Source organism: Eucalyptus grandis, chromosome 5, assembly GCF_016545825.1.
Source record: "Eucalyptus grandis isolate ANBG69807.140 chromosome 5, ASM1654582v1, whole genome shotgun sequence".
NCBI classification, from domain to species: Eukaryota; Viridiplantae; Streptophyta; class Magnoliopsida; order Myrtales; family Myrtaceae; genus Eucalyptus; species Eucalyptus grandis.
The window spans coordinates 50,789,771-50,813,028 of NC_052616.1; the positions used below are offsets into that span (position 1 = coordinate 50,789,771).

At 40.1% G+C, this 23,258-nt stretch overlaps 1 protein-coding gene, 1 long non-coding RNA gene and 1 pseudogene across 4 annotated transcripts; 1 reads left to right on the forward strand and 2 right to left on the reverse strand.

Moving 5' to 3' along the window:
* Positions 1-320: 320 nt before the first annotated feature.
* LOC104443089 (chaperone protein dnaJ 6) lies at positions 321-1,634 on the reverse strand. The gene is given in 4 exon segments (XM_039313843.1): positions 321-788; positions 916-1,006; positions 1,349-1,411; positions 1,595-1,634. Coding segments are annotated over 4 exon segments (399 nt in total). The 3' UTR covers positions 321-583.
* Positions 1,635-1,747: 113 nt separating this feature from the next.
* LOC104440693 lies at positions 1,748-3,745 on the reverse strand. Of its 3 annotated transcripts, XR_005551347.1 has the most exons (4): positions 3,361-3,745; positions 2,921-3,150; positions 2,746-2,843; positions 1,748-1,776 (listed from the first exon to the last, which is right to left on the reverse strand). It is a non-coding gene; the product is annotated as an uncharacterized LOC104440693 (long non-coding RNA). The 3 variants fall into 3 exon arrangements; XR_005551346.1 differs by lacking the exon at positions 1,748-1,776 and having other exon boundaries at positions 2,535-2,843; positions 2,921-3,108; XR_005551345.1 differs by lacking the exon at positions 1,748-1,776 and having other exon boundaries at positions 2,535-2,843.
* Positions 3,746-19,615: 15,870 nt separating this feature from the next.
* LOC104428410 lies at positions 19,616-21,072 on the forward strand (annotated as a pseudogene).
* The last annotated feature ends 2,186 nt before the right edge of the window (positions 21,073-23,258 follow it).

Below are 23,258 nucleotides of genomic sequence, written 5' to 3' on the forward strand. Positions count from 1 at the left end.
TTATTCAAGGATAGCATAAATATGGAATCAACTCAAACTAATCTCTCAAGGATAATGAACAATGTCTTGAGTTCATGTTAAACTAATATTTACAACAATTCGTTCATGCCATCACCTTATGCGATAGACCGAAATTAAACAGGTGGCGTTGATGAAATCAAGAAAGCAGAATGAATTAAACCATACTCATAATCCAAAACTTGAGCTTCTCTAGTTTTCTTCATCTAGAAGCTGCCGAACATTCATTGGCAGTCTTTTTAATGTTCAAATGAACCCCTGGAGAATGATCAGCCATTTGGTAGAAAAGTAGTCCAATCCCATTTGGGAAAGTAAAGTTCCTGTAACTTAAGCATGCACAAAACTATAGGCAGCAATATCTAGTATTACAACAAATGTAGTTCTTGTGCTGCCAGAAGATAAGGAAACGAACCAAGAGTGCATTGAGCATCTGTCATCCCAAAATATCATTCAAACAAAGGGGAAATCAAACACACCAATTTTGGCTACAGAAATTAGAAGCATAAGAGAGTGCTCAAAGCAACCAAAGCTATACACAGTTAATCCAATACATCACATGTTCCTGTTATTTCTGCCTGGACTTTTTGGCAAACTTTCAGCTCTCAAGTTTCTTTCCTGCAGCCTCAAACTCTTCTTCACTGGGTTCTGAACTCTGCATTCCACCACCGTATTTATTCACCAGAGATGAAAACATGGAATCAAAATGCTCCTTTCGCTCGCTACGGCACTGAGATATAATTGCAAGTAGATTGCCTGACTTCTTCTTCGCTCTATCAGAAATGGGAAACAAAGGTTAGCATTCCAATTCAAAAGAAGAACATACTACTAACAGTACAGTCAAGAAATTGAAGCAAAAATTATGTAGAATAGAAAGCCCAGTGCAGCTGTGTCACTCACTTCTCCCTCTTTCTAAGAGGATCTGTAGGTGGTTCAGTTTTGGAAATTTTCTTTGCCCACTTCTCGTATGCCTTGGTTGTCTTCAACGTTCCTGTAGGACACAGAGAAACAGAGCATGCATTAAGCACTATATCAGGATAGTGTACGCTACATTATCAAGCACGCATAAGATCTAGGCTACTAAACACCAGTATCCTCAGACCAGCATTATTTAGAAACATAAAGAGACAAAAAAGGATGCTCTCCATAAAAGTAAATGAGCAACCTGTGCTAAATTTTATCATTGTGAAAGAAAATTATTTTTAAATATTGACCTCGCTGTTATTAAACTCTATAAAACACGATGAAGCCCAGCCTTGCTTGAAGTCTCTAATTCTGAGGTTTAAAAGTAAATCTAACGGTCAAGAAGAGATCAAATTGTCAAAAAACCAACCTGCTGCTATTGCATCATCAATGATATCCTTAAAGCAGTGGGAATCAAGCTTGGGAGTAAAGCCTGTGAAGGAAAACGTACAAAAGATTTCAAATACTTTTATGTCAGATAGGCATCTATAAGAAAGGAAAAAAGAGAGGATAAAGGACATATCAATCCCACCTGTTCATGTTACCCTTGAATTTTTCGTATAGATCAATAAGATCATTCTTTTCAGAATCAGAACCTCTATAGTTTGCCTCAAACTCTTCGATGTCTGCTTCAGTAACCACCTGGATGAAGCCATGTCAGATAACTTCAAACCTAGAGATATTCATGCAAGAGAATGTCATTCACATCAGAAAGATGTCATTCCAGGTAGAATATGATTAACCTTGTATATAGCTCTAAAAACTCGTGCAGATTCTGAGCGACTTCCCTGCAAGGTCCTAAGTACCAGGAAGATAAATGTGAGAAAAAGCACTCACAATAATGAAAGAAAACTCTAATTGCCCAATAATATAAATTATCATACTTGGGCTTAAAGTATATCACAATTTGATCATCTTTCATCACATTTTAGCTAGGCCATTTCAAAGCACAGAGTCTATGGACCATGCTATCTTAAATATATTCAACTAAGTAACATAATTTCTCTCTTTGCTTGGAGCAGATATTTATCTATCGAATAGAGATCAAGACTTAATTCTCTCCTGTTTTTTGTGACTATGCTTCTGCAGAGATTCGGGTGGAACTCACAGCATACAAAGTGCAACTCATGTCGATTTTATTATTCATTCAACATCACTTGAGATGCTAATTATATCTCATAAGCAACTTAACTGATCATTGGCTGTGATCTTTATTTAAGATGAGAAGCATTTCATTCGAATAGACACAAAGCAAATGGTCTAACTCTACTACAAGCATATTATAATATCAATTAACTAGATTAAAATATCAGAATGTCTATATAGACTCCGACATTCTCGGTCAAAATATGACAATTCATTGGGGTCAAATGCACTTGCTGTAACAAATCAGAATGCCTCTAAACTGCAACAGTAGGTAGGGAGCCAATCCTTCAACCCAATCGTTCCGTGTACTCTTCCCACATGCTTTACAACAACAATTTACAAGCCTCGAAACAACCATAGAAAGACAAAAAGGACTTACAGGTTTCATTATCATTTTGAGAAAAGCGTGATGCAAAAATTCCATTTTCATAAACAAATTGCTCTTTGTTGAAGGAAAATTCTCAAGACCTCATGGTTTTCCATCAGTAATATTCACTTCCCTACTCAATAATCTCCCTTGCAAGCATCAAATTGAAAAACTTGATTTTTGCTTACTGTAAAGGTTACACAGGAAACACTATAATGACTCACACGCTTGCAACTAAAACAATTCATCCCCACCTCAATGTAGCTCTCAATTCGTGAAATGTCATTGCCTCAATTTTGGCCAGGTCATTATTAGGCAACACGGCTTCACCAATGCTTGCCCCAGAATTTTTCTGCAGAAAAAACGAATGCGAAATGGTCAAGTCCCCAAAACAGGGGTGGAACGATAGGTTCGATTAAAAGACAGTACCTTGACATGACTTTTGGTAGAACTAGGAACTGAAGCCACCGATCCTTTCGATTTCTTCCCTTTCTTGTCCTCAGAAGTTGCCGCCGACTCAGGTGTCGACGAATTTGACACGCCCCTTTTGGACACCATTTTGCTCTCCGAGCAAGACGATAGAACGACCAGCCCAGAATCTCGGAGCAGCCGCGAAGCTACAACGTGCAAAAAAGTCAGCAACGTGCTGAAGGACCGATCTGGAAAGAAAGACTATAAAATTCACGCTGGGTTCACGCAAAAATGAGAGTACCAAACTTCAAAGAAGGGGTGGCGAAACCCCTGAACCCTAATCGAAATGCTTGCCTCATGGATGAAAGAATGCACATAGACACACTCAGAGAGAGAGAGAGAGAGAGGCAGTATGGTGTTGCTGAGCAAGGAAGAAGAGACGCAGAACGAGGGCATACCCGAGACCTCACCGAACCGAGAGGGAAGAACCGCTAAAAGCGTGGAGGTCGTGGGAGAGGCGAGCGAAATCGGCCGTCGGGAGAGAGCGCGATTTAGGAAGAAGTGCGTCGAGAGAATGGAGCCCTGAGATGAGGCCGTCGAGTGGAGAGAGAAAGGCCGTCGACCAAACGATGCATGACCGGCCTTCCATCGGGGCAGTTCCAAGGAGACTTGAGATCTACCAAGTGCTCAAGTATCTACACGAAACAATGGTCGGACAGCAAGCAAATTAAATCACTGGCGTTTTGTCATCAACGGTTCGCCTAAGCTTTCTCGCGTTGCTGTGCTTTCAATCAGAAGCAAGAAACCAGCGAACTTCTGGTCGCAGATTTAGGCCAAGCTTTCTCCCCCAAAAGAAAGATGCGAACATAAAACTCGGAAATAAAATCGAACCGACATGCGGTCGCAGATTTAGGGCTTCTCGAGGATTGCTTCGAGCAGGGCGGAGCAATTGCTTCTCGTCGCGAGTCGGGGACGGAGAGAGGCGAGCGAAATCGGCCGTCGGGAGAGAGCGCGATTTAGGAAAAAGTGCGCCGAGAGAATGGAGCCCTGAGATGAGGCCGTCGAGTGGAGAGAGAAAGGCCGTCGTCGGAGGAATCGCTAGACCGGAAGGAGCGTCGGAGGAGGAAGAGAGAGCAAAGAGGAGAGAGAAGACTGTCTGCTCTTCCACGAGGAGAGAGAGACAAAATCCAGAAAATTTAAGCGAGGAGAGAGAAATTTTAAGCGGGAGTGCTGCGCGCATTTATTACCCATTCATCCGTCCTCTCTCCTGTCAGTCGAGCCGAGCCACCAGCCGAGCCGAGAGTTATTGGGAGGAAAGAAGCGACGAGAAGAGAAAGCAGACGTGGACTGACACCCGGACACGTGTCGCGCAATGAATCGTTCAGAGCACCAATGACGTGGTACTGTTAGGGTACCCAATATTTTCTCGGGGACGAGGTGATGATCCAACCCTCTTTTTTGCTAATTGTTAATTGTTGCAGTGGAGATTGGGCCCCAGTTTATCTACTTTTAATAAGGTGCGGGGTGCAATTGAGTTGGGTTTGCAGGGGCGCACGTACTCATTACTAACTTCAATAGAAAATTATAGGCTCCTATTTGGGTTCACTTACCGGCATTTATCGGATTGTTTCAATATTATAGATTGCGCCATTGAGTTAGCCTCATTTATTTGTTAAAGTTACTAGCTCTTATAGGATATTACTACTCTTGATTTGGGTAATTTATCAACTTTTCAAGGAGTAAATCACAATAACTGATTATTTGAGCATATCACGTATTGATAAAAGATCGGATTGAAAAGATTTACCAAACTAGTGTTGAAGATAAAAATATCTCAATTATTTGATAGGCAAGAGGTAGAAAAATGTGAAAAAAAGAAAAGAAACAAAATTTAAACCCTTTGTCATTTCCTGGAAATGTACACGAAGTCGCATTTCTGCAAATATTTCGTGCCTACACTTTCAGTCATTGCAAGCCTACTCCTTCATGCACTATAAAAGGGAGTACACCCCAGTGATAACAAACACTGCAAAAAGTTGTCATTCTTTCCTCTGCTGCAGTATTTCTGCAACCAAACACTCTCATATTCAGACACTTAGTTCAAAAGAAAAGAAAATGCAAAAGAGAGCTCCGGCTTCCTCTTCTTCAGGTAAGCCAAGTTAACCCAAGAGGCCCTGCTAAGCTCCAATCAAGTAGTAACTTTTTGCTTAATTGCTTGATGATCGTGGTTTTAGCTTTACTCAAGGGAAGTATTCAATGAAGAGTTCTTGTGTTCAGCATTCTTTAGATGAGAAATATGACAGAAGCTCGCATTGTAAGTATTAGGGTGTGTTTGTTTCACTGAAAGTATTTTACCGAAAAGTGTTTTCCGAATTTTCAGCAGTTTGGTTCGCTAAAAAAAATTTGATCAACGGAAAAAACTTTCTAGTCAACACAAATATCATGTTTTATTTTAGGAAAACGAATTCCTCTCCCTCAAAAGGTGAAAACACTTTCCCTTTTCATTTTTTCTCTCTGACCTTTCACTTTTCCTCTCCGTACGCCGCTCTCTCCCTTCGCTTCTTTCGCTCGTCTTTCTTCTTCAACGATGCGCATCTTCTTCGCCATTGAAGGTCCAGATCTTCTTCTTCATCATTGAAGGTCTAGCTCTTCTTCAACGATGCTCAACACGGTTCTAAGTTCTCTCTTCTCTCTGATTTGAGAATAATCTCAAATTTTTTTTGATCGATGCTTTACATCATTGAGTTGATGTTGATTCTCTACGTTTCAATTGTTTGATTCATGTTTCCGTTCATCTTCTTCAAGCAATTGAAGTAAAACGCCCCTCAAAGCCTCTCTCTCAATCCTCTGCGTATTCCAGAAGCTTCTGCCCCGCTGATCGACGCCAGAATCCACTGCTCACCTTGCCACATCTAGTGCTCTTTGGATCGCGATGTTCTTGCGCGCTTGAGCTTCGAGTCCATGTGCTCCATCAATGGACTCAAGTTTATTGAACCAATAGATTCTTCAAACCTTCGACAACTTGGAGCCTTGGAGCTTTCAGTTTTCATTGAGCGTGGAAGTTCAGTACATTCTTCCATTACGCATGTGGAAGAGAAATCGAGAGCTTTGTTGTTGTTAGCATGAACATCGGTCACGCCTGAGATTATATTAGTAACTTTTGATTCAGTCTTGATGATCTTGTATTGATTGAGCTACGGTTCTCACTATCTTGTTGTTTCCTTGTGCCGTTTAATCGAATGCACGTAAAGTGTTTGGTGAAATGCCCAAGCATGTTGTTTTCAAAGAGTATGGAATATTTGAAGTTCCAGGTCCTTTCAAGTTGTGGGCGACGCAAGAAAGATCGTTCAATGCATTCTAAACTTCGTGTTTGACAATATCAATGCTTCTTACTGCTGTTGCAATTTACGTCTTGGCGCTGCACAACTCTCAGCTCTTTAGAGCTAAGCTTCTCTTACCATAAGCTTAAGCTCGTCATTGAACTCTGCTTCAAGCTCTGATATCAAAGTATCCTGTGGGAGAATAGAAAAACTCATGAGGACCCTCCGTGGGGATGTTGCGGAGCAATAGTTATGTGTGTCCATGGAGAATTGATCAATTTCCTTATCTATAGGACATAAATTTTGGGTATGGTCCTTCGTGGTGTCCATGCGCAATTTAGGATAAATTGCAAAGAGCCGCACGAGAGGCGCATCCATATGAAGAGAGCCAAATGTATTAAAGCGATTAATGAGATCGTTTTGACTTGCTCTTGTAACCGGAAATCATGTCCATTTTAAGGAAAAAAAATGTGTGTATGAATTTAGGTTTCCTTTTCATTTTGCAGGTTAAAATTCTAAATTTACTAAACTGATTGAAAGAAATTCGTTTATAAAGTAACATGAACTCAACAGATTAATTTGGAAGTAAGAGGCACACTATTGTCAATTGTTAGATCATTTTTCAAATGCGATCAAAATACCAGAAAATACTTTTAGTTACGTATCACCAAACAAAGGAAAACAAATGTTTCCCGAAAAACATTTTCCAAAAACGTTACGTTTTCCATGAAACAAATACACCTTTAGATTGATTGGCTTTTGACTCATGAGTCATGAGTGTTCTAAATCGCTTTCGTTCGGTTTTTTGTTTGTGGGTTGGTGCTGTGGCTTCAATGTCAAGTATTAAAGACCTTAAATGTTGTGGTCTCCTTGTTTGAATTGAACTCCATTATAATTTTTTACCTAGCAAGTGAGCTGCAATTGTTATCAGGTTACTTTGCTCTCCTGTTTGCTTGATTATCCTATCTTGCCTGTATTTTTGTGATGAACTTCACGCAGTCAAGAATGAAACCTGTCCTAGAGGAAACTCTAGCTGAGGAGTTGTCATGCCCCGATCCTCGGGCACGCGCACATCCTTCACACTTGGTCGATTTTATAATGCGATATCCCAGGACTATGTATCGCCGACCCTTTCATTTATTAAGCACATGCAGAAACAATTAAAATCCCCAAACAATAAAACGATGGGATAGAAAAGCAGTGCCATATTTTTCATATTGAAACTTATAGTCAAACTGTTATACAAAACACAAACCAGAGCACTTCACAACTTTTACTCTAAACTCTATTTACATCAAAATAGAGATCTCAAAAGAAGATATGATCTCAATCCATCCAGGCCGTACTCAGGGGTCCTCTCGAGATTATCTTCTTCTTCTTCCAAAAATCCTTCTCAGACTCCTCCTTCTCAGCTCCTCAGCGGGGTCCTGAAATGTTTTCCCCAAACTAGGATAAGACTACGTCTCAGCGAGTTCTACCCCACTAAGCCCGATTAGTAAACCATTATACTATAGGCTGCCTAAACACGCACAGGGTAGAGGACTTACCTTGGCCTCAGATCCCACCTGCAAGTCAATACAATTCACAATAGGCACTCATTTACTCAAAACAAACCGAATCAGTCGATTACATGTCATACGAATCAATCCCCACTGTGGGATATTTAAAAGCTAGGCCACGTGCATTCTCCAGGACGACATTCCAGGTTTCCGAGCTACGTGCCTCGAACCTTGGGCCCACGTGCATTCTCTAAGGCGACCTCTTCGCCAATGTGGTACATCAAGTCACCAAACCACGTGCCCTTTTAGATGCTATTTCCGAATACTGGACCCACGTGCATTCTCTAAGGCACTCGCTTGCCAAGGTGACGCATCAGATCACCGAGCCACGTGTCCTTTTAGATGCCGTTCTCAAACATTGGACCCACGTGCATTCTCTAAGGTACTCGCTAAGCTACCAAAGTGACGCATCGATCACCGAGTCACGTGTCCTTTTAGATGCTGGGCCCCACGTGCATTCTCTTAGGTGCTATCTCACCAAAGTGATGCATTAATTCAAGGAGCCACGTGCCCTTTTAGATGCCAAACTCTATCACCGAGCCACGTGCATTCTCGAGACGACATACCGAGTCTCCGAGCCACGTGCATTCTCTTAGGCGACCTTTGCCAAGGTGACATATTCAACCACCGTGAGCTCATGTGCATTCTCCGGGTGATATTCCAATTCACCGAGCCCACGTATTTTCTTTTAGGTGGTTACCAATCTACTTTCAATATCGACAACCAATGCCCAACGATTTCTCAATCAAATAATTAAATCAACTCAACAAAGCATTGTAAATGCTGAATAACATACTTGGCCATTTACCGTTCAACAATTCAATCTCAATCAATTCCAATCAATTTAGGGTAAATCCCTAAAATATCACAATTTATTCAATTCCATACAACGTGGAGCTCAAATAAATAAATGGTCTGTGCCACGATGATCAGCACGAAATTTCAGCCATCGGCCATCAAAATCTTAATTTCCGAAAAATAATTAATTAATTTATTAATTTCGAATATTAAATAATTAATATTAAAAAATCAATTTAGCTCAAAACAAAAAACCCGATTAAATAAACGGACTTCACCACGGTCATCATCATAATTTTCCGGTTTTGGACCATCTCAGTTGAATTTTCGGAAAATAAATAATTATTTAATTTAATTGAAAATTAATATTTAAATACTAAAATTCCACTTAGGCCCGAAAAGCTGGCAATTGGGCCCACTAAGGGTCGGAAAAATCCCGAGGCACTTCCAATAATTAGTAGACCACGTCTCTTGCTAATTGCGCAATCAATTTATCTAAATCGCATCACAATTGACTAATAATTACTAATTTATTCTAATCTAACAACCTAAACATAATTAATTAAAACTAAACCAACCTTAAGCATAATTAGCTAACTAATCCTGGATTAGTGAGATTACTCACCAAATCGCGTGTAAATCGGATCAATCCGACGGGAGTGACGCGAGGAACAACAAACTCCAAAGCGGGCCTCAGGTTCGGGGGCCGGAAACGGCTCAAAAGCAGGCCTAAAGCCGCTGGAAACCCATTTCGTGGGTTGCTGGTCGGGGTTGGCCGGGGCTGCTCCGGCGGCCAAAACGGTGAGGGGAGGCCGGCGGAGGACGAGGGGGACGCCGGGGAAGTCCGGCGGGGTTGAATGGCGGCCGGAGGTGGCCGGACAGGGGCTGGACAGAGGCGAACAAGGCTGAGCATTATGGAGGAGCATGTCTGGAGAGTGGTGAGATGAGTCAAGTAGCTTGGACATAAATTACAGTGTTTATTGCATTTCAATTGTTAATCTCTTCTATTAGAAGCGGATGAATGCATTTCTAACCTTCCAGTAAGTTTCCGAAATCTACATTAGAAATTGCTGCGAGATGTACAGAGACTATGATTTAGTGAATGGATATTATCTGCAATCCTCCCGTAATTTATTCCTTAGGTACCGACGAATGCTTCAATGGTCCATGCGACTAAGAAAATATAACCACTTTTATCAATTTGACCAAGTGTACACTACTGAATTTTGAGATAATGTATGCAGCTAACTACAGAAAACTGAAATTCTCATTCAACTGATCCTACTAAGATTGACGTGTGGCATTAACATTAGGATTGCCAAGTAGGCTTGACGCAAAAGTCATACATTAACATAAAGTCTTTGAACGAATAGAGCAACATATACAACAGAAACACAACAAATTTTTTTCTAACATGAAGCAAAACATGTTTTGTGTACACAAAAATCTGATAAGTCCTAAAGATTTAGAGAATTGCGGAAACCTAATATCATGCACATCAGGACACTACATAAGCAACTGTTTCAATCAATATGAATTCTTTAAAATCAACCTTCGAGAAGCCCATCCAGGAGGTGATCTTTCTTGAATTCATTCCCACAATCACAAGCACCTGACAGGTAACAAATCACAATTGACACCCACACGTGCACCCCCGTGGACACACAGAGTAATGGTCCAGACATATAGCTCTAAGACAACAATTGCTAATAAAATAAGCAAACTCTCATCCAAATTGTCTTGAATTTTCCCAACTAGGAACAGTCCAGTCACGTGAGGTAACGGCTGACCATCACTAACCACAAAACAGGGTCGATTTCATTTCAAATTGTTGTTATACTTGCTGTATCATATCCAAATTCAACAAGCGTGCAAGAGAGGAAAAAGAAAAAGAAAAACTAAAAACCCACATCCTAGAAGGACCCAATTCAAGAACAATTCACTATCAAGACGATCAAAATAGGTACTCAAATTTGGTAAAAAGAAAAAAAAATAAAATAAAGAATCCTAAGAAACTGACAGCAAGAAAAGGAAAAAGACTAAATTTCAAATTTCAAACTAATAAAGAAAATGTCAATTGGTCGTCACGCCAGACCAATAGAAATTGCACAAAGAGCTTGCTTCGCCTCATCTCCTCCTCCTCGTGGAAAGATGATCTAGACGAGGGGTGAGGCGTGGGCAAAAACGACAATCCGATCTCCTTCACCGCGGATGCGGAAGTAAAATCAAGGAAGAAAGAAGGGTCGATGAAGGTGGGTGGAGAGGGGGGTTTTAGAATGGCGGTCGTTTTTTATGAGGACATTTCAAAGACGGGGCTAAAGTTGGGATTTCCATTTTTATCTATCCCCGTTTGGTGAGTAATTACTGGCGAACAAGCCACCGGTGGTCGGTGGCGGCTTGTACTTGCATCTGCGTTACGTTGTTTTTGACAAAGAAGAAAAGGGAGGAAGAAACGAAAAGATAAACATGAAAAAATAAATTTCGGCGAAAAACAAAACATAGATAATAAATAATTAAATTAATTAATGACGAGGATTCGGCAAGAGTTCAGATTGTACACGTCACTCGTGCTGTACCCGCCCCGGGGACGGGGGAGAGGGGCGGGTTGGCGTTCCAGTCAGAAACCCCCACGCGCGCGGGCATTTCGGGATTGCATTCGCGCGCGTGGGAAGGAGGGGCCCATGGAGGTGGAAACCGAAGGCAGGGCAATAATTTTGTCATAATTGCTCATGCTTTACAAGTAGTCCTCGGAACTTTGATTCAATTTTGCAATATTGCTTCCGAACTTTGATTCAATATTCATTATTGTAAAATTTTAAATATTTTCAAGTGGCTTAAGAACTACATTCGACATTTACCAATGGATCATATTAAACTAAAGTTTCGGATCATATTTCATAAATTAAAAATATAGGGATGATATTTTATGTTAGATTAAAGTTTATGGATTATCTGTGCTATTATCCTATAAAACTCTATCCAACTTCTCAAACAAACTTCTCATCGAAGCATTGTCCCGTGGATCAACGTGCTATCGATTTTGTCCCTTGGTAAAGGATGCATTGCACTCTTAATTAGTAAATAAAAACGAATTAATGGATATTAGAGAAGAGCGTTGAATGATGAGCATAGTGGGAAGTAACAGCAATGTGATGTAAGATTAAGATGTGAGAGTTGAAAAATGTAACTGAAGAAAAAAAGTTAAAAGGGTCATTAAAATACAATTATAATGAGCTTCAAATGGTATGAATCCTCAACCTGCTTATAATTTCCCGCATCAGCTTTTTCATACATAGCTTCCTTTAGAAACCTCAATACTTATATGCTTGACTATTGCTTAAAAAGACCTGCTAACTGTTGTAGACTTTGCCTGTGAAGCAATTTCCGTTAAGAATATGATTTAGGCTTTTCATGTTGTTTCAAACAGAATGGATCACAAACAGACAAATTTTCAATGAAATGCTTTGGATATCATTGTTTCCTTGAATCTTGGAAAATGTGGTCAATGACAATTTCAGTTTGCATGTAGGAGGAGGACAACAAAGATACCTGCGATGTGATAATTGAATGCGACTAATACACGAGGAATGATTCTTGCAATGTAATTCTTCGCTCTGTCTCTTTGCCGGATTGTGCGGAGAAAAGCTGGAGTCAGTAGAATCTCACTGGGCCGACTGTTGTCAGTGGTGAATATATTCCATTTGGTTTGTTGGCAGTATATTATCCACATCAACTTTGGTAGAATTTCCATTTCTATTGCCTGCCAAAGATAATCGTATGCCATTAATCCACCATTATGTTCAGCAAAGTGTAATACCCGTGAATACATTATTATTATTATTTTTTGTTAATCACTGAAAGGACATTGCATCTAGAGGTAGCTGCTATTTAACTTTGCTTCTGTAAGTGATGTGTAGACATAGTGATTGAAATTGATGTCCAACTTTAAAGAAGACCTCGAAGTATGAGTTATTTTGCATCTTGCTATAGATTTTTATTTTATTTTATTTTACTTTTAAGATGGCTGGTTTTCTGCTGGGGGAAATAGTCTAGCGTTTTCCTTCTGATTAGAATGGCCATTCTTATTGACTAACTAAACTGTTTGTCTGAGACAGGTTGCCTTCTCCTGTTGCCCTAAGGGAAGAAGGCCTGTGCCCTTTGACACCTGAAGAAGCGGTGCTTATGCTAGCCGCTCTTGGTTTTAAAAGGCTTTGGACACCTAAAAGCCTTTTGGCCAAATATCAGTTGTTTGGGAAAAATATTAGAAACTCCATTAAGGGAAAGCTGGCCTTATGAAGGTTGAAAGCCCAAGGCACCTCTCGGGGTGCCTTGGGCTTTAAGCTTTGGCTTTGCCCTTGTTTCTGCCCTTGATTCTATTGTTCATCTTCTTCGTTGAGGCGGACGTTTGGATTGTGTAAGGCTACGGAGGGCGGGCGATGGACTAGAGAGAGGCCGGTGACGGTCACGGCAACCAAGGCGACCGTCGCCGATGGGTCACGCGACCTCCAACGGGTATCTAGGCCGCGCGATCCCCTTGCGAGGGTCGCGTGACCTTAGGTTGTGAGGTTCACGCGACCTCCGGTAGACCCAAATCTAGGTCGGTGACCCTAGGTGGCCCTCGTCGGTCATCTCCGGGGGCTGCCTGAGGCCGGTGGTGGCCGCCTGCCTCATCGGCCAACTCTTTTATTTTTATTTTTGATATTTTTTTCTTTCTTTTATTAATCACCAAAATCTTTTGTAAATATAATCTTTCCAAATACTATTTTACTCAAAAGATATTTCACAATGAACTTTCAAACTACAATTTAACAAACATAATTTGCATTTTGGAAAACCCTTTGACTTTACATTTTTCAAAGGCTTTCCCCAAAGTCCAACCAAACGCACCATTAATTTGCCTCGCCGCTTTTCTCACCCTCCGTTTAAACACGCGCCATTCTATTGTGTTGTTCTTCGTCAAGGTATTCGCGAGTCTTCTCTTGTTCGGCCTTATTGTCGGTGTCTTTCCTCCACCGTAATATATTCGGTAACCAGAGACCGAGGATGATGGCTGACTCCCTGAGTCCGTCATGGCAAAGGCATCCGCTGGGCTGCAGACTATAAAGTCCAAAGCAGCTAACTGTAGAATTACGGGAAAGGCAACGAACAATCAGACTAACGATAGTTGCGACAGAGATTAGTCCATAATCATTGCATGCTTCTCAAATCGTCACAAGAAAATGAAGAAAAGAGAAAAGAACATGTACAGAAGGCTAATGAAATCAAGCTAGAGGCAACTACTTCACGCACACTATATAGATGACAAGAAAGTCAAAAGAGTAACTAAATTCCATATTTTTTTTTTTTTAAGAATTGTTTTCTTTGAAATTATCGGGCAATTCGAACTTTAGTTTTTAAATGGGTTGGGACACGGTTCCCTCTTTCTCTTCCACTCTCTCCTTTTTCTCCTCTTTCGGGCACGTGTGGCTTTTTCTCTTTTTAATTTTTTCACCAGACGCGAGCTGACATAATTTACAGCAGCTAGAAGCTGGAACTGTCTCTCTCTCTCTCCCTTTCTGGTTGCTTCGACCAACACCTCGATATCTCAATTGCCCAGTTGATCGAAAGTAAAAAGGTTCGATTTTTCGGATGAATGTCTCTTTTTTTCAATGGGTTCTTGTGTTCAGTCCTTACGTTTGAGTTTCTTGTCATGTGCAAGAATTGCAATAAAAATCTCGCTTTTTACAATCAATCAGTGATGCGATTTTTGTGTTATAAAAAATAATTCTTTCTTTTGTTGTCTTCGTTGGCTAAAGGCCCTAGCTCCATTAATGGGGGCGCCAGGAGATTTCGTCGGATCAGAATCCAAAGGTTGTTTGTACAAATCCCATAAACTGAATCTAAAATGCTTTGAATTAAAGTAATCAGCACAGATAAAAAGATAGATTTAATATCTCCACGAGGCTAGTAAAAGATTTTGCAGGCCTCTAAGTATGCGTTTGGAGTGCATTTGACCAAAGTCTTTGCATTGATTTTAGGGCAAAGAGTTTTTCACCAAATGCAAATAATATTTGGTAAACATTATTTGCATCAAGGAATTTTCTCTTTTTTTTTAAATAAAAAATTATAATAGTGACCCCCTCGATAACTCAAGCGAAGCTGGAAACTTTAGTTACAAGTGTTGCCTAGATTATGCGACACCAAGTGAGCCAAATCAAAGGGCCTTTAATGTCACACAACCAGTTGATGGATCACTAAGGTCACATGACCCTAGGTGTGAGCTGCTGAGATTGTACAACCCCAGGTGAGGTGACGTTGAAGTCATTTGACCTCAAATAAGCCAGATCTGGACTCCAAAGTCACACATGCTGGGCGATGAATAGCGGGACCCCAACTGAAATGACAATGGCGTCCGTTTAGCTCCTCCGAGCCACCTCTGCGAATCCCATATTTGTAGGGTACAAACAACGATCAGTGTTAAAATGAAGAGGTATACGTACTCCAGCTTTACGTGGAATTTTCTGTGGCACCTTAGATTAAGGGAATGCAATTGAGGAGTCTAGTTTGTATCTTTTTATACAGTAATTACGTCTGATATTCATTCGTACTAGTAATAAAATGTTGTCTATGGATGTTTGTTTATTTGTACGAATAAGTCCACAAGACAGCACTTGTTCAGAGCGTAAATTTTCATGGTGCGGTTGCGCTGGGAATGCTCTCAAAGACATAGTGAAGCAGATGCAATCAATGGAGATTTCTTTACAGGAATTGGTAAGATAAATAGATTTTATCAAATTTTCACTTCGCCTCAGACATGTCTTTATCAGCATTTAAGTTATGAGTTGTTTATCTGCATGTCGTGAAGTGATCGAATGAACTTATTGACCAACAGATCCGTTACTAGCAAATGGATTTATGCCGACTGTTTGAACAGCAATCATTTAACACAAGCTTTGCACAATTTCCTTTTCTTTTAGAAGAAAATAGTCATTTTATTGATCAACTTGTGGAAAGAAAAACATGGGGGACTACATTTCCGTGCAAGTCCATTACAGCATAATGTCCCACATATACAGCCCACATCGAGGTGTCAAACCTTCTCGGAGAAGATTAACTTGTTATCCCTAGAGTAACTTTTATTTGTTGTACAATGGCCCTTCAACTCGGCACTATATGATCACTAAGGCTGACTATCGTCCCTGCTCGATGGCCCTTCCAGGCTAACTTCCTCACTAATGCCTTCAAATTGTTCCCCTTGATGTGCTACCAGGCCCAAGTAAAGTCACCCTTCGGGTCCCTTGCAGATCTCGTACATGAGAGTAGCTGTAAAACTTGTCGCCAAAATCAGCTTTGAGAATACACTAAGAGAAAAGTGCATTCAATATTCTTCATGCTGTCTAACTAGCACATAGGGGCTATCAATGTCACACCTAGTTTTTATCTTGTTCGTAAGTGCGCAACCAATTATGAATCACCAGAGAAGTTATAGAGCCATATTTTCGCACATTAGGCTTAAACCAAACAAGCCCAAGCAAAGTCTATTATTCCCACATTTCCTCACCAGCTTCCAAGCCTCCTTTATAGAGAAAGAGCCCCTACATGATCCAGTAAATACTACTTTGTCTAAAGAGCCAGAGTTTGGAAAAATCAAGCCACATAAAGCCATTTGAGTTTCAAGCAGATCATCAGACCTTGCTGGAGGCCATCTCCATCCATTTGCGTTGATAACATTTGCAACTGTGGCTATATTACCTAAAGCTTAGGATATATTTGCCTTGATAACATTTGCCTTGATAAAGCGTATGTAAACTTTTGCATGGACGTGGTATGAAAGGGGAAAATGAAAATGCTTAGGATTGTTTGTAAGAGCTGTATATACAACTGCCATTGCTAAACACTGTGATTTCAAATGTGTCTAAAGAACTTAGCTCAATAAGGTGTTTGATAAGTTGTTTTTAAGAAGGAACAAGTTCAACTTCTTTTGATGGAATGAATTGGTTTTGCGTCCCCTCTGCTTCATATTTTCTCATGTCTCCAAGTTTGACAATGCTGCTGTTGGCGTTATTGAACAGAGGGTAGCAGTGGAGCTTGCAAACATTCACTCTACCCACCTCACAAGGTATGAATGCTCTTCCCCCATGATGCCGTTGAGAAAGGCTTTCTTTGTGGTATTGACTGGTTATGCGTTGTTGATGTTTTGGCGGAAGAACGGTCCAACCTACCGCTGCCAACCTACAGCAGGCAGAGTCAGAGCCCAGTGAGTGTTGGGCCAGAATGGCTCGGTAGTATGCCAAAATGTCAATGCTTTAATTTAAATCATAATTTTTGTAGCTTGATAGCAGTGGAGCTTTTTTTTTTTTTTTTTCAAAAATTTGCTTTACTAAACTCTTGGACGATGGATCTATTAATCCTTGTAGTTTCCCCGACAGTATGACTTGTCTTAGTGAGATATTTGGCAGCTTGTCTCTCTTTATCATTACTCTTCCAGTTTTACCTATTTCTAATGGTTGTTTTCCGGAGAGAATGCAGGGCTAATGCTAAATCTATGGCAAAGAATGATGCGAGAAACTTACAGCTTCACTTTCGAACCTAACTGTCACTTCCTCTATTTACTGGGAAGAAACTAGAAAAAGAGAGAAGAGGGGGGGGGGTGTCATTATATCTAGCCCGGAATCCTCCATTAATTTGGACGTCGTTGTGCTAGAAGGTGGCTTCAACAAAGAAGATAAAGATGACCAGACCCAAGAAGAGTTTGAGAACTACGCGGTTAAGGAACGTCAAGGAAAGAAGCTGCTTTTCATAGGAAATCTCCAAGTGACACTCAAGAAAGGTGTTGGGCAGCTGGAAGAACTAACATTTACTGACAATTCGAGCTGGAATAGGAGTAAAAGTTTCCGTAAAGGGCTTAAGTTGGCATCAAGTTATTGTTGGAGTACACAAATCTGGGAAGAAAAAACAGATGCCTTCTATGACAAGGAACATAGAGGAAAATGTAAGTCCTTCCAGTCTTTTTACAGTATATGAACCTGTCCTTTACGATTGACCATAACATGGTTTTGGATGTCCACAGCCATCAAATTTTTAATTGAGAGCGTCATCCTATACAGAACTTAACCTCTTGAACAAAAATTCTAATAAATAATAAACATTGAGCATCTTTGTTATCAACTATTGTTGACACTTTGATCACTTTCAGGAGAGAGTTTGGATGCCTATCAGAAGTTAGCTTCTAGTCATTAATCTAATAGTGACCGAGACCTTATATGCATGTTCTCTTCATTTACTACATATATGAAGCATCGTCCACCTGTATCTGACGATGAGGTCTAGAGGTTGGAGAAGATTGCTGAAGATGGGAAATCTTACCAAAAACTGAGTGAAGCCGGAATACATAAGGTGAAGGACTTTCTATTGCAACTCTTTATGGACTCCAAGAAACTGCGAGAGGTAGGCACTTAGTTAATGATTCTCCATTAGGGGTTAGGGATTGATTGACAACCAAGAATGTAAGGCTTGTGTCTTCACTCATCATAGAAATTGGAAAGAGCATAATACCGAAGAACTGGAATATCCTCTTAGATCATGCAAAGACTTGCAAAACAGATTGGAAACTGTACTGTCCCGATGGCATGAGGAAGCATGGTGCTGTATTCAACACTAATTGTCAAATGATCGCCCTAATCAAAGACCTAATCAAAGACGGTGCATGTTTGGCTACTCATCGACTTTCTCCCCAAGAGAAGGTAAGTAACTAAGGAGTTCCTACCGTGTTTTGTCCAGACAGTTCATGCCCTACACACCATCATGCTGAATTCATAATTTGTCCCATATCATCTATACAATCAGTAATTTGACCTTTACTCATAGCTGTGGCTTAATAGGTGTTAGGATTGATAAAAGATATGGAAACTTGGAACAGGAGTTAGTATGACATCTAGATGCTTTGTCTTTTTTTTTTTTTTTTTTTTTTTTTTTTTAATTATTATTACTACCAAGATTGTTCTCTGAGATGCGTGAAGCTTAATTATTTGGGAAAAAGGCCAAATGCAAAGATAATAACGTGCACCTGCATATGATTGAGGACAACCTGCTGAAGTTCTTTTCCAGCACCACAAATAACTTTTGGTACACGTTTCATACCCTATCACTGAACAATCTAGTAGACTAAAATCATAAAAGCCAACCAAAAAAGCCAGAGTCCTATAGCATCATCAGGGCTTAAAAAATCAGCCATAACACCTTGCCCAGAGAAAATTGATGGACTGCAGGACTAGTCCTAGCACCATCGAGAAGACTAAAATATTCCTCCTGAGGAGAAGAGTCAGGACCTAGATAAGCAAACGAAAACAATTAAATGAAGAACAATGAAATGCTATCTACTGCTATGTATTAATAGTCCCACTTGCCATGCTCACTAACAAGGTTTGGCAGCAAATCAAACTTCCTCATGAAATATGCAATGGCATCAGCCCATTGCTTATGCATGACTAAAAATGATGTATGGATGACATGAAGTAAGTCTTCAATGTCCAAAGTCAGTTGAGCAACTTGATGAAGTTCATTTTTTCTGCAAACAGGAAGAGATTGATAATCTAAGGAGGCATTTGGCTGACAAAGATTCTCAAAAGTCTGTTCTGATTTCAATTGAGAATTAAAACAAACTAGAAAATGCGTTTGGTGACACTCCAAAAGCAGCTAATGAATAAAAAGGAAAACTATTTTCAGAATCAAAATCACAGATTGAAGATGACTTTTTAGTATTCTCACTCCAAATGCAAACATGGAGATTTGGAATACCTGTTTTTGGAATGTGATGTAACCCAAGCATATATTCACAATTTTCATCCCTAATGACATATATCATTTTCACTTAACAAACATTTTGTCAAAAAAAAATAAAAAAAATCGAAAACAGTTTCTATGAAGACGGAAACTAAGCAGGCCTTAAACAGTCGGGAACAAATCCTCCTCCAGATTCCACTCTACCATCCTTACCTGCCAATCTGAGGAAATCAAGCAACAACCTCACAAAACCGAATCGGAAAACAATCGAATTGATGCCGCCCATTAGGAGGTCGAGGAAAGAAGGCTCGAAAGGGAGCCGAACCTGGGAAGCGAAAGCGGTCTGTCGAAACTTGAAGCTGAAATGGAAGCGCGTGCTGTTGGAACAGAGCTGGTACAGAGCTGTTACGCTCGGTCTGATAGTCGGAGGAAGGGGGCAGGGGCGGATCTTTTTCTTTTTCTTTTGTTTTTGAAAATTGAAAATTGAAATATCCATTTCTTTTTCCCTCTCTTTTACTTATTTTAAGGACGTGTTTCACATTGGAATATGAATCTTTTGATTTTTTAGTGGCAAAGAATCTTCTTAATTAATAAGTTAATTTTCATAGTCACAACTAGATGCGAAACAAAGAAACTCTCGTTGACTCTATTCCCCTATCGATTTCATTTATTTTTCCATTCCATTTCTTCTATTTCATACCTTCAATTTTATTATGTCAAATGGATCATGAGTTCTTTAGAATGCGTATGATCATTTACGGACTAGTTCTGAAAAATACTAGATTTTGTTATGATCTTTGTTGTTCTGGTGGAAAAAAGTTTGTAATATTTGGTACGGCAAAGATTGGTCGAAGCGATGGTTGGTAATCCCTTAAGAGTATCAAATGATTTCTTCTTTGAAATTCGTTATGAAAACGATGGAATGAGGAATTCCTTTTTACCTTGTCTCCTTTTTGCTGAGCAAATGAAGACTGATGAGACTAAACCATATGCTACGAAAACGTCATCGTCTATCTTTTGTTCGTTTAGTTTTTGCGTTGCTTATACCTGATATCAACTTTTGTTAATTGCTCTACAAATTATCCAGAAATAAAATCGCAAAAATTCTTAAAATGAACAAAAAAAAAAAAAACTCCAAACAGAGTAGCTCAGCAACATGAAAAAGGAAAAAAAAAAAAAAAAAGAAAAGGAAGACGAAAAATTGAAAGAAAAAAGCAGTGCATTGAAAAAAAATCGTAAATTTTCTTCATATAGTATTGGATTTTCTAACCATCATTGGCCTAATCTGTGCCCTCGCCGGTGTCTTGGCAGCGCAAGACTCTCGCCAAGACTTCATCGACGAGCAAACCGCCGCTCGTGCTGAAGTAGGGGTCGGCCCGATAACCTGGAGTCGTACAGTCGCGGCTTACGCTCAGAAGTACGCGGACGAGCCTAGAGGTGACTGCGACCTCGAGCGCTCCAGAGGGCCCTACGGCAAGAACCTAGTCAAGGGCTATGGCGTCCTGAGCAGCAGAGACTCGGTGAAGATGTGGGTGGGAGAGAAGGACAACTACGACTACTGCTCGAACTCGTGCGTGGGAGGCGAGTGCCTGCACTACACTCAAGTCGTGTGGTGCAACTCGGTTCGTCTAGGATGCACTAGAGTGAAGTGCGATAACGGGCGGTGGTCTACGATCCTCCCGGCAATTACGGACGGCGAGCGGCCGTATTGAACGGTCTATATAAGTTCTGAATAAACTCTTATGATTCAGACGATTCTACAAAACCACACCACTCCCTATTTGAGACATACATATCGGAAGCCTGCTGTCACTAGACGACACTTCCTACCAAGAAGTTCCTACCTTTGCATCTCTCTCGTTATCATATAGAAAGTCACACAACAAAACACAAATCATCATAACTCAACAATCTCGGTACGCTTTCTCGGTTTCTTTTTCGACTGTTTGTTTCTGATCCCTCCATACGAATCCTCTTCGCCAGACTCGGACATTGCGTGCTTTGTGGGAACTCCCGCTTGGCAAATACCGTGCTCATCGTCATCATCGTCGCCGGTAGTATCTTCTGAGTCTGTTTCGCCAGTGCTAGAAGCCAACGGATTCGGAGGTTAACAACTTGCCACTGCAGATTCTGCAGCTACTACTGCTTCAGGGGTATGAAGATCCGCGATTCCCAGCATCAAGTCCTGTTTCGTTAATTGCTCTACAAATTATCCAGAAATAAATTCGCAAAAGTTTCAAAATGAACCAAAAAAAAAAAAAAAAATCCAAACAGAACACCACAGCAACACAAAAAAAGAAAAAAAAAAAAAAAAAGATGATGAAAAAATGAAAGTGAAAGTAAATTTTCTTTGCGTAGTCGCTTAATAAGTGTTTAGGCATTTCTTTTACGAAATCCTACTGCTTTCTACATTTTTATTTTTTGGTTCTGTTGTAGACAAAAACGATACACTTTTTGCACACTAGCATATGTTGTCGCTGATTAATAAGAAAAGAAGAAAATCTATAAGATAAGCGTGGATCGAGTGGTCCGCCCATTCATGTTTCGATCTTCAAATTGCATATGGCCCGTATGTACGCTTGTGTGTTGAGATCATAAGATGTTCGTGATGGATCAAATCGCTACACTTTTATCTACCAATGGGGGTGATACATGTCCATCACTCTCGATTTCCAATCAAAAAGATAAAGCCTGAGATCAATTCCGGAATATTGATTTGTCTTGAATTGCTAGCCAAAATCCTTCGCGGAAAGTGAATGATATGAAAAATATTTTTCAAAAAATAATCGCTCGTATAGTTACAAAAATGAACAAACGCAAAAAATTAAAGTCATGTATGAAAACGTTTAGATATAAATTATCGTCAATAATGAGACGTATTTCATTGATCAATTATTTCAAGTAATACGAATGATCATTTTTAGGAATATATTTTTCAAATTATTCATTTTTTATAGAACAAAAAGAGTCTTAATTCACGTCAATTTACAAATAATATCATATATGGCATGATGTGTTCATGTTTGTCTAAAGAATGATATCGTTTAATTCAGGTCCATATGTTCAATGGTAATCTCGCACACTTCCCAACAAAATGAAGTGGCCTGACTAGAAGGCGACTTGGCTCTGTTCCAACAGAGCTGGTACGGAAGCATCAGAGGACTCATGGGACATCACATTGATGCGAATGTGGCGGTGGATTAGTTGTGGAATTTGTAATTTGGAAAAAGCAATGTGATCATCCTCACTTCAGATAACCTAAAACAAAGAGGCAAAATACTGGTTAATAGACGTTTCCTCCGCAAGGAGGAGGCAGAATCCGTGCGGCATCTCCTCCTCCACCGTTTATGGACAAGAATGGTTTGGACAATTTCCGATGCTTGCACCGAATGATCTTTGGGTTATTGGAGCTTTCATAGAGCAAGAACTATGGGCTTGGCAGGGCACTCGTTTACAATGCCGCAAGAAAAGAAGGATTTAACTCAATTCCCCAGGCGGGATAATACCCGTTATGGGGCATTCATTTCGGTAATTCAGAACCCAAATCTTCTCAAGGCCTATCAAACTATGTTTCGCAAGTTTCATGCCCATCATTTTTTTGCTCGTACATATAACACTCGACACAATTCTATCTTATTCGATATCTGGTGACCATCACCTTACGAAAGATATCCATACCTCCATTTATAGTACTCTGAAAGCCCAAACTTAGATCAAGTCTAAATTCAAACCATTGATTATGACCTATAATTTCTATTATACGCTTATAGTAGAGATTGCCAACTTGTGAAATCAGAATCAAATCAGATTTTACCTCACCATTTCCAGCCATATAATGCTAGTAATCCATATCATTGCATATGATAGGTTCGTATAAGAATCCAACATCAGGATGTTCTGAAAGATATGGCGTGTCTC